We start from the raw sequence: 24,622 nt of genomic DNA, 5'->3' as shown, positions 1-24,622 counted from the left end.
TTCCACAGGGCTGGGAGGAGGGATAGGAGAGCTCCTGGGAGGTGTGTTTTCCTGGCCTACTTGAGTGCAGGGTTAGCCTGGGATGGCTAAAACACCATCCCCTCCATCTCATCCATTGCTTTGGCCGTGGGAACAGGGAGGGCTGGAGCTGTGGTGGCCCTGCCACCCGTGAGGTGACAGCTCATCCTCCCCACCGCGCCGAAGAAGCCTTTGAGCCGTGTGGGAGAAGAAACCAAATCCAGGACTAGCAGTGGCCCCCTCGGAAATGGAGGTGCTGTCACAAACCACAGCCCTGGAGTTTGCTGCGCACCCCATTTCCTGTACGAAGTTCCTGTTACAAAAGCAAGGTTTTAAAAATAACAGCCAAAAACGCGCTTGTGGCCTCAACCTGCCGTGTCTGTGCTGCAGTCGTGGACGCCGCAGCGTTTCGCTGTGGTTTGGGGGGCCGGGTGTGCTGAATAAATGAAAAATGAAGTAGTTGCAGCTGCTGGAGTAGTCCCAGGGCCAAGGGAGGTAAAAGACTTTCTACACTTGAGGGGTCTGGAAATAACCTGTGAAGCACCAGCTGCTTAAATAAAGGGCAGCTTGAGTGAGGGCTGGTGTCCTGAAGGATCAAAAGAGCATCCAAGACCTGTGGGCTTGAGCATGTGGATGTCCCATCCCTGGAAGTGTTCGAGGCCAGGTTGAACAGGGCTTGGAGCAACCTGGTCTAGTGGAAGGTGTCCCTGCCCACGGTGGAACAAGACAGTCTTTAAGGTCATGGCCAGACACCAACTGCAGGCTGCACTCACATGGGGAGTTCTGATGACATATAAGAGGGGGGGACAACTGGGACATGGTATGGTGCCAGCCATGGGGCAAGGAGTTCTCCCTGAGCTCCAGGCAGCTCTGGGGCCATGGGAACTTCCCACACAAACTGTTTTCAGCTGGGTGTCCCTGGTAGCCCCACACCAGAACGAGGAAGGTGGCAGTGGGGCTCATAGTGCTTTGGGGTCCTTGGGTCAGCACCGGGACTGGCTGTGCCTTGGAGGTCCTGGAGCAGCACTGGGACTCCCAGACCAGCCCAGGGCTGGCTGCATTTGGGGCTCCTGGACTGATACCAGAGCTGGCCATGGCACTGGGCTCCCAGATCAGCACCTTGGTGTTGGGGCTCCCAAAACCATGTAAGGACTGAGGCCGGACATGAAAGGGGCTCCCGGACCAGCACTGGGAGTCCTGGACCAGTACTAGGACTCTCGGACTGGCTGGGGACTGGCCATTCAAGGTGCTCCCGGTCCTCCCGGGATCATGTGCGGGGTTCTTGGATCCCACACCGGGATTGGCTGTGCCTTGGGGCTCTTGGAGCTGCACCGGGGCTCCGGTACTGGGACTCTTGAACCGGCATCGGGACTGGGCATGCAAAGGACTCCCGGAGCCGCTCCGGGGCTCCCAGCCCGGCACAGGGGATGGCCCCGCGAGGCGCTCCCGGTCGGGCACTGGAGCTGGGCGTGCTTCGGGACTCCCGGAGCGGTACCGGGGCAATACCAGCGATCCTGGGGCCGTACCGAGACCGCTGGCACGGCTCCGGGACTCTCGGACCCGCCCCGGGACTGGCCGTGTCCGGGGCTCCCAGACCGGCCCCGGGGCTCTCGGTCCGCCGGGGTTTCGTCCGTGCGTGTCTCCCGCCGCCCCTCCCGTCCATCTCTCGGGGCCGGGGCCGGGGCGGTGCCGGGGGCGGCGGGCGGGGCGGGGGGCGGTGGGTGGGGCGGTGCCGTCGGGGCGGGCGGTGCCGGTGCCGGGGGTGGCCGGGCAGTCGGTCGTGCGGCGGCGGCGGCGGCAGCGGAGGGATGAACGGGACGGGACGGGAGTGCGGGCGCGGCGGGTCAGCGCTGCCGGCCAAGGCTCACCCGCTGATCAGCGCCCTCATGTTCTCGGCCGGGCTCCTGGGCAACCTCCTGGCGCTGGGGCTGCTGCTGCACGGCCGCCGCGGGCCCCGCCAGCGCCCGCCCTCGCTCTTCCACGTCCTGGTGCTGGCCCTGGTGGTCACCGACCTGCTGGGCACCTGCTCCGTCAGCCCCTTCGTCCTGGCGTCCTACCACCGCAACCACACCCTCACCGCCCTGGTCCAGGGAGGGCACATCTGCCTCTACTTCGGCTTCGCCATGAGCTTCTTCGGCCTCGCCACCATGCTCATCCTCTTCACCATGGCGCTGGAGCGGTGCCTGGCCCTGGGGCAGCCGTACTTCTACGAGCGCTTCCTCAGCCCCCGCACGGGCTTGGTGGCCCTGCCCGCCATCTACACCTTCTCGGCCGCCTTCTGCTCCCTGCCCCTGCTGGGCTTCGGCCGCTACGTCCAGTACTGCCCCGGCACCTGGTGCTTCATCCAGATGCACCTGGATTCCCACCCGAACCGCGGCGGCCGGGGGGCGGCCGGGCTGAACGTCACCTTCTCGCTGCTCTACGCCACCCTGCTCCTCTTCCTCATCCTGGCCGTGCTGCTCTGCAACCTGAGCGTGATCGTGAACCTGGCCCGCATGCACCGCCGCGCGCAGCGGACGCGCCGCGTGGCCACGCTCGAGCAGCCCCGCGCGACCTCCGGCTGCGGCCGCCGCATGTTCTCCATGGCCGAGGAGATCGACCACCTCCTCCTCCTCTCCATCATGACCATCACCTTCGTCATCTGCTCCCTGCCCTTCACGGTGAGTGCGGCCGCCTCTCCCACCCCGGGGTGGGGTCCCCTCTGCCCAGCGCCCACATTTCTCTCCTTCCCTTTGTAAGGCTTGCCCCCAGCTCTGCTGTCCAAATCCCAAGGGTTGAGGTCAAAGCTTTGCTCTTCCCGAAGCTTGAGAGAGCCCAGCTCGGCCACGAACTCTTGGCAGTTTGCACGTCCCTTGGGAGTGGGGGGAAATCGCTCCCTGTATCCCCAGTGCCAGAAGGAGGATGGGGTGGCAGGATCACAGGATGGTAGGAGAACGGAGTGTCAAAAGGATGGAGTGTCAGAAGGATGGAGTGTCAGGAGGATGGGGTGTCAGGTGGATGGGGTGGCAGGAGGATGAGATGGCAGAAGGACGAGGTGACAGGAGTGCCCTCCCACCCCACGGAAGCTCCAAGGCCAACCAGGCTCAGGAAGGGACCAAGGTGAGGATCATCTGGACCACATGGGATCACTGCAGTTCCCAGGAGCCGGGCACTCCTGGTGGAGGTGTGAGGGATGGCAGAGCAATCAATTAAGCATCCAAAGATGGGGATGAAGGAGATGCCCTGGGATGGAGGCAGTGGGTAGCTGTGCTGGTGGGATGAGTTATCCCAGAGTTCTGCGCATGGAGCTGGAGATGCAGGGGTTGTCCCCACATCCCACACCCCATCCATGTACAAGACTTCCAGCAGAAATCCAGGGTTGAACCCCCACAGCCAAGTGAGGAAGGGGAGAAAGCGAGTCCCCTGACTCTGCTTGGGGCTCTCCCCTCCAAAGGGCCACTTTTCATCCCTCCAAATGGTGTTACACTGGGATCATCTTGGACTCCGGAGTAGCTCAATCCCCTGGCTGTGTGTGTGTGACCCCCTGCCACAGGAGGTCATTTTGTTCCCATTAGAAGGGAACCCCACCAAGGTTGGGAGTGCAGCCAGTGCTAATTCTGTGTTAAATAACTCTACCTTCCTTCATGCTCCCTTTCTTTTCCTAAGGGAAAAGAAAATAAGCACGGGGTAGAGCCGAGCCAGGCTGCCGGGGTTTTAGGGCAAAGGAGTAATGTTTGGATGCTCGTGAGCACTCCAGGAGCCAGACTGAAAGCCCTGAGAGACGCTTCAGCTCCTGACAAATGGTCTCACACATCCTGAGCGGTTTTTGTGTCCCAAAAAAAGCCTGGGTTTGGCTGCTGTGGTCATTACAAAGTGGAACCCTTTGGTGGGGGCACGTGCACAGAGCCCTGTGAGTCTGCTTAGGGCAGATGGGATGGGAAAGCGGCGCTGGCGGGGATCCCACGGGCCCTGTGGTAGCAGATATAGCCTTATCCAGAGCCAGCTTCCCTTTTCCCGTCCCCCAGCTCCCATGTGGGGCTGTGTTTGGGCTGTGTTTTGGCAGCGTCTCAAACCGAACGCCGCCGGTGCCTCCTTGGGGGTGACACTTTCTCTCCTGTCCAGAGCTGCCCACAGCAACCACCCTCCTCCCAGGAACAGCCAGCACACCAACCCATCAGGTCACAAAATCCTCCCCCTAAAAAAAAAAAAAACGGGACACCTCTTGGAAATGCAGCATGGCTGCCTCCTGCCCTGGGATGCGCCATCCCTGGGCGGGACCCAACGGATCCCGGCCGAAGGAGGGATGCTTGTGCTTCCCGCCCCCATCCAAGCATCCCCTGGTCCCGGGAGTGAGGGGGTGGTGAGCTGACCCGTGTGAGTAAGGAGTGCTGAGTCACCCTTCCAGGAAGGCCCATGGGCTGCTGTGAGTCGGCACGCTGTGGGAAGGACGGGAGCAGTCCCGCACCTCTCATCCTCTCCGTCTCACACGTGGTGTTTCGTCCCACGTGTGCGAGAATCAGGATTGTACAGCCTGAAAAAGAGACAGCTCCCAGGTGACCTGATTGTGGCCTCCCAGTACCTGAAGGGAGCTACAAGAAAGATGGAGAGGGACTATTTACAAGGGCCTGGAGAGACAGGACAAGGGGGAATGGATTCAAACTGAAAAAGAGTAGTGTTAGGTTGGGTAGTGGGAAAAAATTCTTTACTCTGTGGATGGTGAAGCCATGGCACAGGTTGCCCAGAGAAGCTGTGGCTGTCCCATCCCTGGAAGTGTTCCAGGCCAGGTTGGACAGGGCTTGGAGCAACCTGGGCTAGTGGAAGGTGTCCCTGCCCATGGCAGGGGCTTGGAACGAGATGGTCTTTAAGGTCCCTTCCAACCCAAACCATTCCACGATCCCGTGCTTTTGCAGATCCGTGCCTACATGAACAAGTTCATCACGGAAGAGGGCGAGCACGAGTGGGACCTGCTCGCCCTGAGGTTCCTCTCCATCAATTCCATCGTCGATCCCTGGGTCTTCGCCATCCTGAGGCCGCCGGTGCTGCGGTTCCTGCGCTCGGTGCTGTGCTGCCAGGTGACCCCCGCGCTCCCGGACAGACGGACTCCATGCCCTGCAAAGACAAAACTGGCGGCACAGCTGGGCCCCTGTGAGCCGTAGATCCATCAGCCATTCCAGGAGACTCCTGCCAGGTGAAGCACAGCCCGGACAGGTGTTAACAAAGCTCTGCCTTACGGCCCGTAAAGAGACGTGGCTGCTGTGGGGTGGGCCTGGGGTGGGCCAGGTGTCGCCTGGGAAGCCCCTGGGAAGCCAGTGTGGTTTCTCACAGGGCAAAAAATTACAGTGGGACAAGATCAGAAGGGCTGATGAATACCTGGGAAGGGCTGTAACCCTCAGATGGGGCGGGTCCCGCACGGAAAAGGGGGAAGGCTCTGTTTGGTCCCACTGTGGGAGAGTCAGGGGGTGAAGCATGGGGGGCTTTGCTATAACACTACTGCTGGGGAGGGATGTTGGGAAGCAGGGCTTCCTGCTGGTGTGCTTCCCAGAAAGGTCCCTGAGGTGGTTTTGGGGCGCAGGCAGCTCCTGGAGGTGGGGCTGGATGGCCATTGTGGCTGCAAGCATCCGTCTCTGCCCACAGATCCCTAGGGATTGGAGAGGAGACAACAGGAGCAGTGTGCCCCCAGATATTCCCCTTTTTTTCATAGGCCAGTTGCCTAAAGAAATGCACTTTTTCAGGTGTAGATCTCTGTGCATGTGTCTATCTGTCTGTTTGTCTGTCCCCCACCCCAGAGATTTTAAGCACCAGTGGGTCCCTGAGGGGCACCGGGGCAGAGAAAAAGCCAAATTATGGCACTTCCCTCATGCTGTGATGGAGCAGAGTCTGCAGCCCCTCCTCAGCACCCATTTTGCAATTCCCTTTGCCTTGTGGTTTGTGCAAGAGCCATCAAGGGGAATAAAGAACCTGACCAAGGATTGAGAGGTTTCTGTCACAGCCACGAGCTTCACCCACAGCCAGGGTGATGCTCTTGGTGGGTTTTGGGGCATTCACTTCTCTGCAAGTTTTATTCAAAATAAAAACCAGACAAAAATGTCAACAAAACAAAACAAAAAAAAAGAAAAACCCAAGTGCAAAAACATCCAGGTCATCAGTCCTGGACTGAGGCAGCATCCTCCAGTGCCTCTATTTTGTTTTGCAAGATGCCTCCTGATCTTTGGGACTCTAAGCTGGCTCCCACTGGGATGAGGAGCATCCAATCCCACATTCCAAGGCTGTTGCTGCTGTTAGGGGTCACTGAGGGTCTCGTGGCTCCTGTTTGTGCAGCATCCAACACACAGAGTCATTGTGCTGTTGCAAGTGGGGTGTCTCATTTGGGAGCTGCAGCTCTGCTCAGAACGCCCAAAAGTGCCAAGATTTGGAGCTTTTCTGCTGTGTAAGAGCTGAGATGATGTAAAAAAAAAATAGTTATTATTTAAATAATAAATGTCTCTCAAAGGATCCTGCTGAGTCATGTGTGGGTGCTTATGATGCACCTCAGGGTAGATCTGGTTCCTGGAGGAAATGTGTCGCCTGCCTGGAGCATCCGTGGGATGAAGCCATGGGAATGGGGGGAGGAGGCAGAAGGAGAGGCTGGCAGGGGAAATGGGTGCCTCAACTTTCCTAAAAAGTGAAAATAAACTGTGTTTTAGAGACGTGCGATGACATTTTTACCTCACCTCTGCTCGCCAGCCGCAGAAACACTCCCACCCCTGAGCTCTTCCCTAAGACTTGTGTCTCCCGCAGCCAGGGAAAAGCAGGCAGAGCTCCTACCTGTTATCAAAACACAAAGCCAAAAAATACCCACCCTAAGAAAAGGCAGATATTTCAGTCACTTCTGTCAGGCAGCCAATATCCACAGGAAGTTTACTGGCCTCCGAAATGCGTGTGGGCAGATGTCAGGCATGGGCTGCTATTGCTCAAGCCCCACCGGCAGGTTTTTGGCAGCACCCCGTGGCTTGGGGGTTTTGTGGGAGCTGGAATTTTGGGGGGAGGGGGTTGCAAGACGTGCCTGTACATGAGGGGGAAGTTGGGAGTGCTCCCCACACCAATGGAATGTCATTATCCATCCCTGGATTGGCAGCGTCCCACCCACCGCTCGGAGGTCACGATTGCCCCTTCCCAAATTATTCCCCCATCCACGCACACGGCAGGAGCAAAGGCACTTCCTGGGTTCGGGGTTTGGTGCACCCAACTATGTCTCAGTGAGTTCTTGGCTTGAAAAGGGGCCAAAAATCTTTGGGAAGAGCCGTGGGTCCATGCGCTTTGTTTATCCGAATGGTCATGACCTGGTTGCTCACGCTGGAATTTCAGGACCAGTTGCCTAATTCTCTGCTAAGCCAGAGGGAAAGGCTGCCTGGGACGGAAAAAAAAGAAAGAAAAGGTTTTTTAAAAAAAGGGGAAAAATGTTGGAAATGCCAAGGGGGTCACATCCTGCAGAGACCAGCATGCCAAGGAATGTGACAGTGGTGGGAAGAGGGCCCAGCAGGATCCATGGCAGCTCAGGGGACAAACCCCAGGCAGGATGCTCCAAGCGGCTCCCACTCCAAGGATTCACTCCTGCCAGCCCCCAGCTCGGCTGCTGACCACTAATTGCCAGCTGCTTGTTTTTCTGGGAGGTTTATGGCTCCTCATCAGGAAACACGGGGCTGGGAGACAACCTCCGGCATCCATCCCGCTGGGATCTGCTTGTCGCTGCAGTGGAGTCACTCTCCCAATGATAAGGGACAGCAGTCCTGGCAAGTGGGGTCAAGGAAATGATTTGGATCAAATTTAATGGCAAAATAAAAGACAAATTGGTGCATGGAAGGAGAGGAACCCAGTGAAACCTGAGTCCCTTTGCATCCCGCGTCCCTTTACATCTTTGGGATACGTCCTGCGCTGCTGGGCAGGGGATATCCCCAGAGCCCTAAAACAAAACAAAAAAGAAAGCCATCAGCCCTCCTTCTCTGATTCCAGAGGAGAAAAGGGCCTTAATTAGAGCTCTGTGAGGACAAGGAGGGCCACGAATCTCTCTGTATCCTTCACAAAACACTGCTTTTCTTAACGTTGCGCAGGAGCCATTGCAAAAACCAAATTAATTTGACTCTCGTCAGCCCCACTGACGTGTGTTCAGCTGAAATCCAAGATGACAAAGTGTCATTTCGTTGCCTGTGCAGGCCCTTAATGAGTTTTTTTATTCCCACACCGGAAACGCTCTGGCACAAAGAAGCACCAGGCAGGTCTTTGTGTCTGGAAATGGAGCTGCCGAAGAGGAGCGAGGGAGAAGCCACTCCTCGGGGACACGGGATGGCAGCAGCTGCCCTCCAGACTCCTGAAATATGGAGAGGGACCTCACACTGTACCAGGAGGAGCAGGGACCGGTGGGAACCAGGGGATTGGGATCCCCTCCAGAAACTGCCATGGAATCATGGGATGGTTTAGGTTGGAAGGGACCTTAAAGCCCATCCAGTTCCAACCCTCTGCCATGGGCAGGGACACCTTCCACTATCCCAAGGTGTTCCAAGCTCTGTCCAACCTGGCCTTGGACACTTGAAATTAGGGTGATGCAATGAAACATTTTTGGGAAATTGGCACTTTGGGAGAGTAGAGAAGAAAGGAAGGGAGCTTTTCCCTCGCTCCCTCCTTCTCTGGATAGTTCGGAACATCTCCTCCACGTCTCTGTGCTGTCAGCAAGGAGGAGACCCTCAGTTTTTGGCTGCTTTGGCCCCTTGACCCCATTCCTGGGAATCAGCAGACATGGGCACATTTGGGGACAGTCTGTGAAGGTGGGGGTTGGGATGGGATGGGATGGGATGGGATGGGACAGGATGGGATGTGTGTGGTGGCGTGTCCAAGCCCGGCATCCCTGCGGAGCACTGCTGGGATTGCTGCTCCAGCCCTTTGGGAGTCTGGCAGGAAGGCAGAGCTGCCTTTCCGGGCAGAGGACGGGCACTGAGCCCATCTCCCCGGGCTCCAGGAGGGTGTGTGGTGTGATGGATGTTAAACTGGATTAGGCAAGGAAGTGACTTCAGGGGACACGGCGTGGCTGGGCTGCCAAACGGGCTCTGCAGCGGTGCCATGGGTAACCATGGCACTGGATGTTGGAGCTGATGGCAATTCCCTGTGACTGGAGTGCAGGGAAAAGGCACATTTGGCTTTGCTGTCGCTGCCTTCTGCTTTTGCAGCTGTTTTTGCAGCTCTGCACTGTCACATATTAATGTGAAACCTTTCCTTGGAGTCCTTCAGATCCTCCCACGTCTCCCGTTCTGAAAGGGGGATCAGCATTTTCCAGGGGTTGTTTTTGGTATCCCAAACATCCTAAGCTTAAAATCAGAGCCTGGTGCCCAACATGAGACCCAAAATGAACAATCTGTGGCCTGTCTCCTGTCATTATGAGGGATTGTGAGACCTTGGAAGCAGCAGGGCTGTGGCAGAATTACCTCTCCACAGCCAGATTTTCTTAGAACCACAGAATCCCTGAATGCTTTGGGTTCAAAAGGACCTTAAAGACCATCTCAGTGCATATCCCTGCCATGGGCAGGGACACCTTCCACTAGCCCAGGTTGATCCAAGCCCCATCCAACCTGATCTTGGACACTTTCATGGATCCAGGGGCAGTCACAGCTTCTCTGGACAACCTGTACCAGGGCCTCCCCACCCTCACAGGGAAGAATTTCTTCCCAATATCCCATCTAATCCTGCCCTCTGGCAGTGGGAAGCCATTCTCCCTTGTCCTGTCATTCCAGACCCTTGTCCAAAGTCCCTCTCCAGCTCTCCTGGAGTCCCTTTAGGCACTGTAAGGTGCTCTAAGGTCTCCCTGGAAACCTCCCTTTCTCCAGTCTGAACACCCTCAGCTCTCCCAGCAGAGTTTTTCATTTTCAAGCTTTTTTTTGCAACGTATGAATAATAATTGTTTTCCTTCTGGCTTTTGACTTCAGCATTGCAGAGAGGGGGAGAAGATCTCATGTGAGTTTTCCCCAAACTGCCATAAACTCGCAGTTTCTCAGGCCTAACAAGGTTTTGTCATTGTGGATATGACCCTCTGTGCCCAGAGAGTCATTTTCTCATGGTAATACTTTTTTGCTCTTGTTCTGACGGGAAAATAACAACCTGAACAACCTGGTCTAGTGGAAGGTGTCCCTATCCATGGCAGGGAGTTGGAATGAGACAAGTGTCATGGTTTCCCCCCACCACAGACAGGTTTAAGGTCCCTTCCAACCCCAATCATTCCATGATTCTAGGATTCTATGGAGGTGCAGCTCTCCTGCTGCTTGTTTCTCCTCCCATATGAGCCATGAGGGTGAGCCAGAGGATGCTGGGATGGCACTGGATACTGGGATGACAAAGGCAGTCATGTGTCCCTGCTGTCCCCCTCAGACCAAAGGCACACCCAGGGGAAAGACCAGATGGAGCAGAACCCCCCGGGATTCTCCCTCCTTCTGTGGGACGTGCTGCTGCAGGAAAACCAACCAAAGGGGCAACCAACAGGCTGGGAAAAATCCAGCCAGAGTTCAGAGCTGATCTACAACAGATTCAAAACACAACAAGGGAAAGTTTTACAACTGGACTGGGACGTGGAGCTAAAAATACAGCTGTTGTAGCTCGGGGAGGGAACGAGTGTCCAAGGCCACTGTTGTTTGTGCACACACAGAGGGCCTGGCACTCGCCCCCAGAGAAAGTCCTCGCCCTTAAGAGCATCCAGATGAGGTGTGAGGTAATTTATATCCTTCATCCAGCTGATGCATCCCACTGGGGGGGGCTGGATTGCGCTTTCCCGATGCTCACGGGCTTTGCCATGAGGTTTGTGCCAGAGTGCCAGAGGTTTGGAAGGGGCACACCAGGTCCCTAATTAACAGCCCGAGGTGGGCAACGTGTTTGGGGACGCTCCTGGAAATCACGAGGGTTCCCCATGCCCAGCTGCTGTTTTTAACCGGATTTCCCTGAAATGTGCAAACATCCGCGCCCGGCAAATCCGCAGGGAAACGCTGCCCATCTGCCAGCGCTGGTGCTGTTCCCGAAGAGAGCTAGATCTCCAAAAACAAGAGACTAAACAGTGTCAAGCTCACGTCAAGCCTCTGGCATTTATAGAGGCTGTAAAAGCTCCGGGGCATCACGGAGCGGGATGGATCTCTCGCCTCCCTGCCCCGCCTGCTGGACCTGTGACCTCACCCCAAAACCCTGTTTATCAGGGCAAAACAGGACCTTTATTAGGTCAGCAGCCTCGTGGGCTGAGCTCATGTGAGGAGGAGAGCAAAGGGCTCGGGGTTTCTGAGCGAGTAAATCCATAAATCCACACAGAGTTTTGTGTCCCAATACCGTGGGCTCTGGTTTTGTCGCTGCTCCCTCCCTGTACCCGCCCCCGGGTACAGGAGGTGTCAGACTTGTGGCTGGAAAAAAAAAAATCCCTGAAAAAACCACCTGTAACAGCTTGTTTTTTCTGAGCATCTGGTTCGTGAGGGAGGTCCTGCCCTGGTCAAAACAACAGCACTCCAGTCCTACAAGTCTGGCACGTCCCACCCCTGGAAGTGTCCAAGGCCAGGCTGGATGGAGCTCTGAGTAATCTGGGATAGTGGAAGGTGTCCCTGCCTGTGGCAGGGGGTGGAATGAGATGAGCTTTAGGGCCCTTTCCAATCCAAACCATTCTGGGATTCCTTTACCTCAGTTTCCCCTCCACGTTCTGGGAGCATCTCTTCCCAGCATGGGAACTACATCCCTCCCACAGCCATTCCCTCAGCACCCCACACTGACTGGGGAAACTCTGGAAAATTAAGAAAGGGAATAAAGAGGGGAAATAGTAATGCAAAAGAGCCTCCAGCTCTCTTGGAGCTCTTTTAGGCCCTGGAAGGGGCTCTCAGGTCTCCCTGGAGCCTTCTCTTCTCCAGTTGAACCCCCCCAGCTCTCCCAGCCTGGCTCCAGAGCAGAGGTGCTCCAGCCCTTGGAGCATTTCTGTGCTCTCCTCTGGAATTGCTCCAGCAGCTCCAAGTCCTTCTGATGTTGGTGCCCCAGAGCTGGAGCACAGGTGGGGTCTCACCTGAGCAGGGCAGAGGGGCAGAATCCCCTTTCTTCACCCTGCTGCCCATGCTGTGGGATGAGCCCAGGACACGGAAGGTTTCTGGGTTGCCAATGCAGCAGGCCAGGGCGTGTCCAGCCTTTCACCCTCTGGCATCCCCAAGGATGCACAAAAGAAGGACTTTCCTCCCTGCTGCCTCCTTTTCCTCTGCCTAGAAGCACTGAAATGCTGCTGGGAAAGGCCTCCAGAGCTCCCTGAATCCATCACCCTCCCCAGATCCCTTCCAGCACCACTCTCCTCACCAGCCTCCTTCCTCTGCTCTCACCTGCACTGTAATATCAACCCTGGAAAGCACCTGGAAGATGCTGAGTTAGCAGCACAGCAGTGGGATGGGTAAAACCCACTATGGATCCATTTAGTGGGAGCCCAGTGACCCAAGCACTGCGGGGACAAGGTTTGATCCCTCTGTTGTGGCGGGGGCAGGAGGAAATGATGTGGGCCAGGACAGATGGGAGACATCAAAGCAGACAGTTTTGACCAGAGTTAAAAAGAGAAGTAACTGTTTACATGAAGCCATTCCAGGGTGGTTTGGAGAGCCTGTTTATCCCTGGACATTCGTGCTACCAGAGCTTTGGCCACGCAGTGGCTGGGGAGAGATGGGGTTTGTCATGTGAAGGGGATGTACACATGAGAGGACAGTTATTTGTCATGAGCAGCTGCTGTTTCCTCTGCTAAAGACCTTTTCCATCCAGTTGGAGCTGGGAAGTGCTTGTTTCCAGCTGTGAGGGCCCTCCAAGGGCCCTGCAGAGGCCGGATTGACCCGTAGATCCCTAAGGATGTCCTTGGTGCTTATCCAGCAAACCAGGCAATGCCTGGGGAAGGCAGGGACAGCCCATGTCCTGGATGAGGGGCTGTGCCAAGTGGTCCCCGGGGTTGCTGGAGGAAGCTGCTCATCATCTTGGAATGATCCCCTCAGGCATCAGTTTTGGAAAGCTTCAAGAGTGCTCCTGTTTCCTGCAGTATCGCGGGTCATTGCCATCCCCGGAATCCAGTGGTCCCCTGGGGTTGTTCCCAGCAAAGCCACCACCATCCCTCTCCTTTCTGCTGCAGGACAACGTCCATGGTGTGGATAAAGAGGAGCAGGAAACCTCTGCAAACCTCCTGCAGCTCTGCAAACAGGGATGGGGACAGGGGAAAGGTGGCAAGAGAAAAGGGAGAGGAAAAGGGGACAGGGGGGACATGGGGACAAGGGAAAGGGGAAGGAGACAGGGAAAGGGCAGGAGAAAAGGGAATCAAGAAGAGAAAAGTGAAAGGAAAAGGGGATAGGGGACAAAGGAATGGGGAAGAGGACAGGGGAAAGGGGAGGAGAAAAGGGGAAGGAAAAGGGAACAGGAAAAAGGAAAGGGAAAGAGAAAGGGAAAGGGAAACAAGGGAAAGGGAATAGGGGAAAGGGAAACAAGGGAAAGGGAATAGGGGAAAGAGAAATAAGGGAAAGGGAAAGGAGACAGGGAACAGGGAAACAGGAAACAGGGAAAGGGGAAGAGAAAAAGGAAAGGAAAAGGGAATAGGGGAAAGGGGAAGAGAAAAGTGAAAGGGGAAAGGGAAAAGAGGAAAGGGGATAAGGCAAAGGCTTCCAGGCTCTGTCCTGGTGTGATTGGCCATTGGAATTGCTGTTCCCAACTGGTTTCTCTGTGGGTGGTACTTTGCCATCAGCCCACATTTCATTTTCCTTTTCCATTCCCCATTTTTGGCAGCCAAATCAGCCCTGGAAACTCCAGTGCTCCCCATGAGATGCTCTGGAAGCTCGAGGCTTGTCACTGCTGAGGGGTTTGGGGGCATCCCAGGACAGATCCCTGGCCATTTTGAGAGGGTTCAAGGATCAAAACCAAACACCAGGACATCCAGGTCGGACATCCTCTGGCTCAAGCAGTCATTACCCCCTCAGAGAGGTCCTTCCCTCTGAGCATCCTTCCCAAAGTGGTTTGCTCAACACTTCCCTGCCTTGCTGCAGCTTCTTGCACAAGCCAGGGAATTGTGGCCACTTCTTCTTCCCTGGGCATGGCATTTTCCTTCCAGTGCATCCCACTGCCACCTGTTCCATCTGGATGGAGCAACTGGGCTCAGCTTCAACTAGCTGGTGCTCCTGTGGTGCCAAACGCTTCTGGAACAGCTTCACAAGAGCTATTCCGTTAATTATTCATTATTGTGATTAATGTGTGGCAATTGTTGGAATAAATCATGATTCACAGGGTTTAAAATCAATAATCTCCCTTGGAGATGGAGCTGAAGGGCCCTGGTGCAGCACATCCCTTTTCCAGGGTGTTTGGGGAGCATTGGAGCAAATATTCTGCCTCTGACAACTCTTTTAGGGAGATCAGCTCTGCCTGGGCATTGCAGAGGTGCTCTCAGGGATATCCCCAACACCTCCATCCTGCCCACTCAAAGGCCCTGGAGTGCATTCCCCACTCCCTGGAGGGCAGGGATATTCAGGTCCAGTCACCAAACACCATCACGCTGCTGCTTTTCCCTATATTTTCCCTCTGGGGAAGGAGCAGCTCGTGTTTTCTCACATTTTTCTGAAGTCATTCCGTGTTTTTAGAAGGATGTGCTAAGCCAGGAAGGATTTCTCCTTGCAGGCATGTTTGCTTTGAGAACTTTCCCTCACCCAGCAGTGCCCAGTGCATTTTTAAGATTTTATTGAATTGCCCTTTCACCCTTGCTTGGACTTGCTGGTGCCTTTCTGAGAGTGAAGGATGCTGGCAGCTTGAGGGGTCATAAGTCATAGGGACACCTCTGGGGTGCCCATCCTTGCAGAGCAGACCCTGTCCTTGTAGGGAGCTCCTGTCCTCATGGGGAGTCACTGTGGGATCCTTGTCCTGCCATCAGGGTTCCTGTTCTGAAAGGGGAAATTCCTGTCCTTGTAGGGTGTCACTGTGGGATACTCATTCTTGCAGAGGGTCTAAACCCCTTGTAGGATGTCCTTGTCCCTATAGGGAGTCTCTGTCCTTTCAGGGGGGTCCTGTGGTGTCCCTGTCCTTGGGGGGGATCACTGTGGGATCCTTGTGCTGGCGTTGGGGTGCCTGGTCTCATGTGGGGGGTCCCTCTACTGGTAGGGCTTCATTGCTGCTTCCTCATTCTTGCAGAGGGTCTAAACCCACTGTAGGGTGTCCTTGTCCTCATATGGGCTCCCTGTCCCTGAAGAAGCATCCCTGCCCTCTGAGGGGGCCCATAGGGGACTCCAGCAGATGAAGGGAGCAGGGTGTGCCTCCCACAGGGAGCCACATCCCAGGGCACGGCCCTCCTGGGGACAGCCGGGATGGAAGGGGAAAAGGAGCCGGCTGAAAACTCTGGTCTGTGGGACTCCTGGGCAGCCCCAACACAGACCAATAGCTGCTGCAGTCTGGAAAATCCCACCCAGCCAGATGGAAGGGGCAATGGAGTGGGACAGGGCCGGAGGAGGTCACTGTGAGGAGAGCAAGGAGGAATTAGCAGGAGGTGAGATCTGCAGAGAATGAAATGCTGAACGTGGCACTGTCAGGCTGCTGCCAGGGGTAAAATATCCCCTTCCTCTCTTTGGGCAAGAGACTGGAGGGGACCTGTCTGTAAGTGGAAGAAATCAGTCCCAGAATCCCAGAATGGTCTGGGTTGGAAGGGACCTTAAAGGTCATCCAGTTCCACTGCCCTGCCGTGGGCAGGGTCACCTTCCACTATCCCAGATTGCTCCAAGCCCCATCCAACCTGGCCTTGGACACTTCCAGGGATCCAGGGGCAGCCACAGCTCCTCCTGGCAACCTGTGCCAGGGCCTCCCCACCCTCACAGCCAAGAATTTCTTCCCAATATCCCATCTATCCCTGCCCTCTGGTAATGGGAAGCCATTCCTCCTTATCCTATCCCTCCATCCCTTGTCCCAAGAGCCTCTCCAGCTCTCCTGGAGCCCCTTTAGGCACTGGAGGGTGCTCTCAGGTCTCCCTGGAGCCTTCTCTTCTCCAGTCTGAACCCCCCCAGCTCTCCCAGCCTGGCTCCATATCCCAGATATCGAGCAGCAGATGGAAGGGCCGGGACGAAGAGCTGGGTCAAACGGGGGTCAACAACCTCATGTTGGTGCAGGGACCAGGGACATCCATGTGCTCCCACCAAAGCAAAACCCTCCTGGCTAAAAGCCCAGCCCTGTTTTCCTGGGGGCCTGCCGGATGTTCCCAGCACCACTGGAGTGCTCCTTTTCCCTAGATGGGAGGGTGGATGCACAGAGGAGTCTGCCCTCGCTGGACTACGGTGGATCAGGGAAGATCCATGGAATGGGAGGGAGCAGAACAGGGTTACACAGTCCCTGCTGCCGATGACTCAATATTCAGCCATCCTCGGGATCTCAGAAGGATGTTGCTCAAGAAAAAAAATCATGGAAAACTGAAGAGGTCCAAAGGAAATGGACAACAGGAGGCTTGTGATTAAATGGCTTTAACTCATATCCTTAAAGACACAGATCTACTCTGGGAGCTCTTTAGGGGCAGGAATGTAGGGCTGGTCCCTCTGGCTCACGCTGAATGTCTCTTTGTAGCTTGTCTCCATCAGCAGACGTTAACTGGGATTCAGGGAATGAGTCCAAGGACAGGGGAAGTCAGAGCAACCTCAGCTGCTGATGGTTTAGTTCTTCCCAAAGGCCAACCCAGCCTCTCTGAATTCCAAACCCCCTTTCTGAAGGGACCCCCACCCCCAGCAAGGTGCTTGGGATCTATCCAGGGATTAACCCAAGGGTGAGAAACCCACTCTGTGAGGAGAGGGGACGTGGGGAGTGTCATCCCAGAGCCCTCCCAGCTTTGCCAGGTTGCTGGGACCATCAGCACAGGGGAAAAGCTGGGAATTGCAGCCAGCTGGCCCCTCTCCTCCGGTACTGCAGGACAGGGCTTGCCAGGGGAATAGTTGAAGCTCTGCCATCGGGAGCCGGGGCCGGCTGGGCTGGGCTGTGAAGCCCTTTTCCCATTCCCTGGGAATCAGACTGCAGAGATAAAGTAAAATATGTGAGACCTGGTCCCAGCTGGAGCTGAGTCCTTAAAACAGACTGTGCTGTGCTGCTGGATGCGATAAAGGAAGAGAGAAATCCCTGCCGGTGAATAATCCCGGCTTTCTCTCTTAGTCAGCCCAGGCAGCATTTTGGTGACCTGTGTGTCCCCCTGGGAATCTCACTGCCTTCCTGCATCCTCTGTGGCTGGGCTGCTGGAGTGGGGAGCGAGGCTGGCATGTGGCTGTGCCCTGTCACCAGAGCCCTCTTTGTTGTGGGGTGGCATTGTTGGATCCCTGCGGTCCCAACCAGCCACAGGACTTCCCAAGCCACGAACCAGGAGGGATTTCCTCCGGCCGGTGCAGCGCTGCCCTGGGGTGACACAGCCTGAGTCATGTTCCCAACCTCCCATTTCGCTCTCCGTGGCTTTCTCCTGACCTGCTTTGCTCCCAGGGAGACAGATTCCTGTTTGGCCAGTCCAAGCCCGGGGGAGAATCCGTGCTGGGCCTCCCAGTTGTGGTACAACCTGGAGTGAGGGATCCGTCTGCCTCCAGTGCAGAAAGCCTGGGAGAAGGGACTTGGTGTCTCTCTGGATGGACAGGGAGAGGGAAGGCTGGATGCCAACCTCATCCTGCCCTACTCCTGCTGTGGGTCTCTGCTGCAGATCCCACCCAGGATAGCGATCCCAGTGTCCTTGGGGATAGTGGTGGTGCCACACAGGAGGTGTCCCATTCCCAGCATGGGTACTGGGATCTCCAAGTCCCTTGGCAACCTATCTCTGAGCCCTGCTCCAACATCCAACAGCCCAAGGCTGTGGTATTGTGTCCAAGCTGACATCCAGAAACATCCCCAGCTCCTTATTCCAACCTCACTGCAAATCACAGAGTCAGGATAAACAGACAGGCTGGGTTTTGGTGGCACTTTTTTCCATGGATTCCGGGTTTGGCCGATGCCCCAGGGACAGGGATCAGTGGGAACATGGAGCAGCACTGCCTGAGAGCTAGGTGGGACCCAGGAATGTCACAGTCAGCCCCATAATTAAGCCAGCACATAATTAAGGCTCCAAATGTACTTCCAGTGCCTCCATGGTGAGGAAGACTCCAGTGAGGAGCTCAGTCTGCCCGCAGAGAAGGAATGAAGCAGGATCCTGCCTGGAGCCTGCGGAGCCTCACTGCTGCCTCCTCCCCAGCCCAAGGGGAAGAGCAAGAGGCTGCAGGAGAGGCAGAGAGACCTGGAGCTTTTGGGATTTGTCCCCCTGGGGTCCCCAGGTGTGTCCCTGGGGATCCAGAGCCCCTGAGGATGGTGTGGCAGAGTGTTGCCAGCTCATGTTTTTCCCGCTCTTCATGAAAGGAGGAGGAAGGATGAGTGTCACTGGGGTGGGGACCCAGGAGGGGACAGCGGCCAAGTGAGTCAACCCGCAGTCGTTCCCACCCTGGTTGTCATCTCAGCTCATTCCCATACCTGGCAGAGGGGCTTTGACACCACGGGTCCTTTTGGGAGCTGTGCCCTTCCCGTGGAATGTGTTTTGGGCAGAGACAGCAGGTTCAGCAAGAGGGAAATGCAGAACCCCAGGGATGGTTCTGGAAGAGGCAGGATTGGACTCTGGACACACCCTCCTGGCAAGGAGTCCCACCCAGACATCCCGGGTGCCTGCTGTCCCTGCCTGCTTGGATTTACACCCAGCTGCATGGGAGCAGGCAGGGCTTTGGCTGAAGTTTCTGAGCCAGCTGGAGCTCCACCTCCAGTGGGTGTTAATCCCTTTAGGCTTTCAGCTATCCTCAGCTGACAGGTCCATGGGATGGGGTGTCTCCAAAAGGAGCTCCAGACATGCCTCCCCCACTACCACAGGAAGGGTAATTCATGGTCATGTCCCTTTCCCACCTCTGTCCCCCGCACTGGGAGCTGCCCTGGGCTGGGGGACTCTGGCTGCTGTCCATGGACGCTGTTCCAGCTTTGCTCCTGAAAGCTTTTCCAGCTATTTTTGGGCAGCAAGTGCCTTTCCAAATATTTGCCTTGGTGTTAGTGCCTCACAGCTGGGGCTCCCTCCCCTGCTCACTGCTGTGCTGAGCTGAACTCTCCCAGCTGTAACATCCCTCACACATCCATATCCAGGATCCCACCTCTCCCTGTGGGCCATTTCTCCCACTCACCTCCCCACAGCAGGGCCAGGATCCACAGAGAGTCACCCAGAGCACACCTCCAGGGTAACCCAGCCCTCCAAAACTCCCCCTCCCCAACATGGGTCACTCACAAGCCCAATTCCAGGAGACTCCAAGACTTAAAACCCAACAGGAGCCTGAGGAGATGCTCCATGCACTGCACCAAGGCTCTGCTCTCCACTCTCCTCCGGGCAGGACTGCTCATGGAGCAAGGGGCTGGGATAGGGGCACCATGGATTTCATTCCCAGGAGTCTGTTTCAGCCCTGAGGATCAGAAAAAACCTCCTGAAGCTGCACCAGGGGAGGTTTAGATTGGATATTAGGGAAAGTTGTCCAGCCCTGGCACGGGCTGTCCATGGCAGTGGTGGAGTCCCCATCCCTGGAGGGGTTCAAAAGCCATGTGGACGTGGCCCCCAGGGACATGATTTGGTGGGACTTTGCAGTGCTGGGGGAACATGATCTCAGAGGTTTTTTCCAACTTACATGACTCCATGATTTCCATGGCTTTGAGGGTCCTGGTTTTTACTCTTTACAGATCCAGCCCACGAGCTTGGGCAGTGGCCCATGGGGAGAACACCACCAAGGTTAGTGATGCCATTATTTGTGTTTCAAGCAAGCCAAGAAATCCCCATCCTGTGGAGCAAAGGCTCTTCCCCACCTCCTCACCCTGCCGGAGAGCCGAGTGTTGCCTTCGGGATCTGGGAGCCTTCCCAGCAGAGCCCTTCCGAGGAACTGGCCCGTGTGTTGCCACCAGGGGTGGAATGACGGTGTTGCAGCCACTCTTTCAACACACAAGAGGGATTGGGCAATCCCAGGGGCTATTAATAGAGCCAGGCTGCTCCCCTGGGCCCCACGCCGGCCTGCAGGAGAGCGGGACAGCAAAGCAAACTCCAAGGGAGGCCAAGGGCTGAGTTTACCTAAGGAGAGGTCGGGAAATAACCTGCTGGAGTGCAGGAACCGCAGCGGTGCCCTCTCCCCACTTATCGCTTCCCGTCTCCAGGCCGGCTCCAAGAGCCAGGGGGGAACAATGAACAATGGAGCCAGCGACGTGGCGCCGGGGACGTGCCGCCTTCCCAGCCCCACAGAACCCCCTTCCAGTGACGGGGGGAGAGACACTGTGAAGGGATCGCCATGGGATGGTCCGTCCTGGTTGCTGCTCTTCCAGCCTGGACTCGGACTTCACCCCCTGGGTGTGAGAGTCACAGGCAGTGAGGTCCCTGCACAGACCCAGCTTGGGAACAGAGGACGGGCGTAGCTGTGGGTGTAGTCCCAGAGGATGCTGGAGGTGGAGCCCTTCTGTTGGGAAGGGAAAATACAGGGAGAATGGGTTCTACTGGGAAATGGCTTGGGCTGCTCATCCCGGCTCCATCTCAATCGCTGGCTCCAGGAGGACGGAGCCAGTGGTGTCCTTGAGACCCAATCCCTGCCCATGCTGGGCACAGGGAAGAAGGGATGGAGATCCCATCACAGCCACCTTGCAAGCTAAAGGCTGGGTGCTGGGGTTTCTTCCCTGGGCCTGTTGTATTTTTAGCAATGGAAGTGCCAGGTGGAAGAGCCATTAGGAACCACATTCTGCTCAGCTACCACCCCTCATCTCACATCCCAGCTCTATCCTGCCCCTGCACTCTTTCCCCAGCGCAGCTCCTCAACCACCTCCAACTGTGCCAACAGGGCATCAGTTGCTTCCCATCCCACTCCTGGACCAACATCTGTCTACCTGTTTGTCCCCAGATTCCCTCAGGTTGGTCCCCAAATTAACAGGGGTGGACTCAGGGAGCTGGTTTGGGTCTGGCCAGTGGGACGTGCTGGCAATGACGGACACCCCAGGCACTGTGGAGCCACAGGATCCTTCTCCCACCCCCTTAGGCAATGCCAAAGTCACAGGGAACACAGCACCAGGCTACCAGGATGGATTGCATCACCCTTGTAAACCTGGATGCCCCCAAGGGTGGGCTGAGGTCTGGCCCAGGCGATTCCAGAAACCCTCAGCAGGAGACCAACCTCACCCGGCAACTCCGGACAAACAGTCCCGGATGCGGCTCCGCCGCTGCTGGCAGGGGTGGGTGCCCTGGGACATGGATTGTGGCCAAGCCCTGCTGGAGACAAACCTGCCCTGCAGGGAGAGCATCTCTGCCAGGCTGAGCCACCAGATGGGGTGGAGTGGCTGGTTCCCACCATCCCCCAGCCCTGCCAGCCTCCCTGTCCCCACACAGCACCAGGCACCGATGAGCTCAAGGGACACGAGCCAGCTCACCAGGTCGTGTCCTGCTCCACATCCTGGCAGTGCTGCTGGAATCCATCCAGACAGATCTGTCCTTCCCGTGCCCCTGCTCCTGCCCTGCAGCATCTCCCTCCTGGGGACAGTGTCCTTTCCTGACTCCTCCCTGCTGCAGCCGTCCGTTCCATCATCCTGCAGCTGTATCCCTATGGCACAGCCAGAGGAGAGCCCGGCCATGGAGGGAGGCTTGCTGGGAGGGACTGTGGCCATCAGTGGCCCAGGATGGGCTAGGAACACCCAATTTGGAAAATCCACCTTCCAACGCAAGGACCTGTGGTTCACCACCCTTGTTTCACTCAAAGGGTGGAAAAGCTGGGAGAAACACTGTGACTGCTTCCCATGTCCCATGGTTTGGAGACCAGCAGGCACCTTCATAATCCTTCCTCTAAAAGCCTTTAAACGTGGAAAACAAAACACACACCCTTAATATTCCCCCTGCCCTGCAGGGAGCACTGCTGCAAGCCTTCCTCCCTCCTGATAGGTGATGATGGTTTTGTAGGAGTCCTTGAGGATGGTGAGAGATCAGAGAACCACAGAACATGCTGAGTTGGAAGGGACCAACACGGAGAATTTCCTACCGTTTTGGACAATAAATCGTTCTGCCTTCTAGGACAAGCACATAATCCTTTTTTTATGTGCATGTTTATCATCATTTTATCTTCTAATCAACCACTGACATTTAAACACCCCCTGAAAGGCTCCTGAAGCACATCCAAATGGCCACCTTTGGAGCAGTGCTGAGATAAAGTCCCATCTAAAGAAGTTTGGTCTAAAGCTGTAAACAGTCCATCCATATCTGTCAGGAAATCTCCAGCTCACCCTGCACCCCAGTAGCATCACCAGGGGACTCAGATCTGTGGTTTACCCAGACAAACACATCTTTTGTTGTTAAATGGTGTAAGAAGGAGCTGATAACATCAGCATTCTTGAGATATCACCTCACCTCAGCACCAGCATTGCTGACATAGGGAGAGATGTTGATGTACACGTGTCCTGGTGATCCCTGGCTGCCTCCTGCTGCTTGGGGAGTAGGACAGCATCCCAGTCATCTCAATCCTCCAACCTGGTGGGATTTGTTCCATCCTTCCCAGCTACCCCCCAGAGCCAGAACTCTCCCACCTCCGACTTGCTTCTCACTCCAAGTCATAATTCAAGGCCAGCTTGGATGAGGCTTGGACCAACCTGGTCCAGTGAAAGGTGTCCCTGCCCATCCAGGGGGTTGGACTGGATGCCCTTTAAAGGTCCCTTCCAACCCAGACCACTCTGTGACTCTGGTTCTATAAACACCCACTGAGTGTTTCTTTCCACCCCAGAGCCAGAGCTGTTCCAAACAGTGCAGGAGCGTTTCCTCCGGCTAAGGTGCGCTGTGGGGTGCAGACCACCACCAAACTGCCCCAATATCCCTAAAATCTTCTGCCTGTCCCTACACATCCCAGCACATATCTGACTCCACAGATTTTTCCATCTCCGCAGAGAAGCTGTGGCTGCCCCATCCCTGGAAGTGTTCCAGGCCAGGTTGGACAGGGCTTGGAGCAATTGGGGATAGTGGAGGGTGCCCCTGCCCATGGCAGGGGTTGGAGCGAGATGACCTTTAAAATCCCTTCCAACCCAAGTTCCTGCTGGTGCTACACAATGAAAAAGATATTTTGTATTGAAAAATAAAATCCTAACAAACTCAAAGATGCCTCATATGGTCCAGGATCCTGACCCGCATCCATAGCAAATCCAGCCCACCCAGCTGGGTGATGGGAAGAGCAGGACACGGACAAGCACATCCCTTCCCAGGTCACCACACTGGCACTGGCAAAGTGGGCTCAGCTCAGGACTCCTGGCACCCCAACCCAGCCGGGGAGGCTCAAGCTGATGGACCCCGCTGTTGATGGGGGATGAAGCCAGCAGAGCCAGGACTCCCTGGGAGCAAAAAGCTTCACCACAAGATCTCACTGGGAAGCCATCTCTGACCTCTCATCCCTTTGGTGCCAACGCTCCAGCGTCAATCCAGCAGCACCGGGAGAGGCGGCGACTCGCGAAGCCACAACGGAGATGTGGCACTGACCCCTAGTGACAAACTCCAGCCCCGACCCGGCACGGGAGAAGGGCTGCGGCTGGGAAAGGACACGTGGACAAGAGCAGGGATGTGGGAATGCTCCTTGTTGTGCACAAACCCCGTGGAAGGACGGGATCCTGCTGCTGCCACCCCAGGACAGCAGCCCCTGCTCCCACCACCCAGAGCCCAGGACTGACGCAGACCGAGTCTACTCAAGATGGAGTTTATTTAAGACACCGATGACAAACTCAAGTATTGCACTTCACCTGACAGAGGGCAGGGCTAGATGGGATATTGGGAAGGAATTTTCCCTGTGAGGGTGGTAAAGCACTGGAACATATTGCCCAGGGAAGCTGTGGATGCCCCTGGATCCCTGGAAGTGTTCAAGGGCAAGTTGGACAGGGCTTGGAGCAACCTGGGATAGTGGAAGGTGTCCCTGCCCATGTCAGGAGGTAGAACAAAATGGGCTTTAAGGTCCCTTCCAACCCAAACCATTCTGGGATTCTGTGATTAGGAACAGGATGGGAAATGACCAATGTACAGCTCATGGGATCCAGCAGCGTGAGGACCTTATAGAGCAGAGAAATGACGGGAACTCACGGAGGATCTGTTCATACCCTGACCTTCCCATTCCCTTGGGAATACTGCCTCTGATCAGCATGCTGCAGTTTATTCCTTTAAGTATATACATTTTGGCTCAAAGCCTGTCATTCAGTCCAAAAATGGTCTGATTCAATTAAGGGCTTCCAGGAGAGCCCAGAACTAATGATCTATTTCTGGGCATTTCAAAATACTCCCAACCATGTGGGCTGTTTGCAGGATGAGAAACACAGTTTATGGCACTCTCAGCATTACCATTGATTTTCCCCTTCCCAGGAATTTCAGAGCTCTAAGGAGAAGGAGGAGGGTCTGACCCTCCCAGCACATCTCAGGGGTTCTGTGGAAGGGAGATTTTTATTGAAGGGGGTGGGATGATCACAGAATCCCAGAATGGTTTGGGTTGGAAGGGACCTTAAAGACCACCTAGTTTCAACCCCCTGCCATTTGTTGTCCCCAGGAGATGGGCAAAGGCCAGAAAGCCACTTCCCCAGATTTTGCATCTCCTCACCTAGTTATGGATGT

At 55.9% G+C, this 24,622-nt stretch overlaps 2 protein-coding genes across 2 annotated transcripts in view; one reads left to right on the top strand and one right to left on the bottom strand.

Annotated features, from left to right (window-relative positions):
- The first annotated feature begins 1,812 nt into the window (after positions 1 to 1,812).
- On the top strand, positions 1,813 to 6,113 carry PTGER2 (prostaglandin E receptor 2). Its single transcript, XM_064659669.1, has 2 exons — positions 1,813 to 2,678; positions 4,908 to 6,113. The coding sequence occupies exons 1-2, from the start codon at positions 1,827 to 1,829 to the stop codon at positions 5,151 to 5,153; spliced, it is 1,098 nt and encodes a 365-aa protein (XP_064515739.1). The 5' UTR covers positions 1,813 to 1,826; the 3' UTR covers positions 5,154 to 6,113.
- Positions 4,683 to 24,622, bottom strand: part of TXNDC16 (thioredoxin domain containing 16) — a 91,457-nt gene continuing 71,517 nt past the window's right edge. Inside the window, exon 21 of the mRNA XM_064659646.1 lies at positions 4,683 to 6,801. Within this exon, the coding sequence (XP_064515716.1) occupies positions 6,704 to 6,801 (98 nt within the window). The 3' untranslated portion in view covers positions 4,683 to 6,703. The remainder of the gene's footprint in view (positions 6,802 to 24,622) is intronic.

This window comes from Pseudopipra pipra, chromosome 6 (genome assembly GCF_036250125.1).
Source record: "Pseudopipra pipra isolate bDixPip1 chromosome 6, bDixPip1.hap1, whole genome shotgun sequence".
Taxonomy (NCBI): domain Eukaryota; kingdom Metazoa; phylum Chordata; class Aves; order Passeriformes; family Pipridae; genus Pseudopipra; species Pseudopipra pipra.
The sequence above is the reverse complement of the archived record's forward strand: the minus strand, read 5'-3'. Positions and strand labels throughout refer to the sequence as shown.

Excerpts from the sequence above, each read along its gene's own strand:
- PTGER2 (XM_064659669.1), top strand. The coding sequence starts at position 1,827 with ATGAACGGGACGGGACGGGAGTGCGGGCGCGGCGGGTCAGCGCTGCCG. Across the intron at positions 2,679-4,907 it reads TCTGCTCCCTGCCCTTCACG|ATCCGTGCCTACATGAACAA; the intron begins GTGAGTGCGGCC and ends GTGCTTTTGCAG.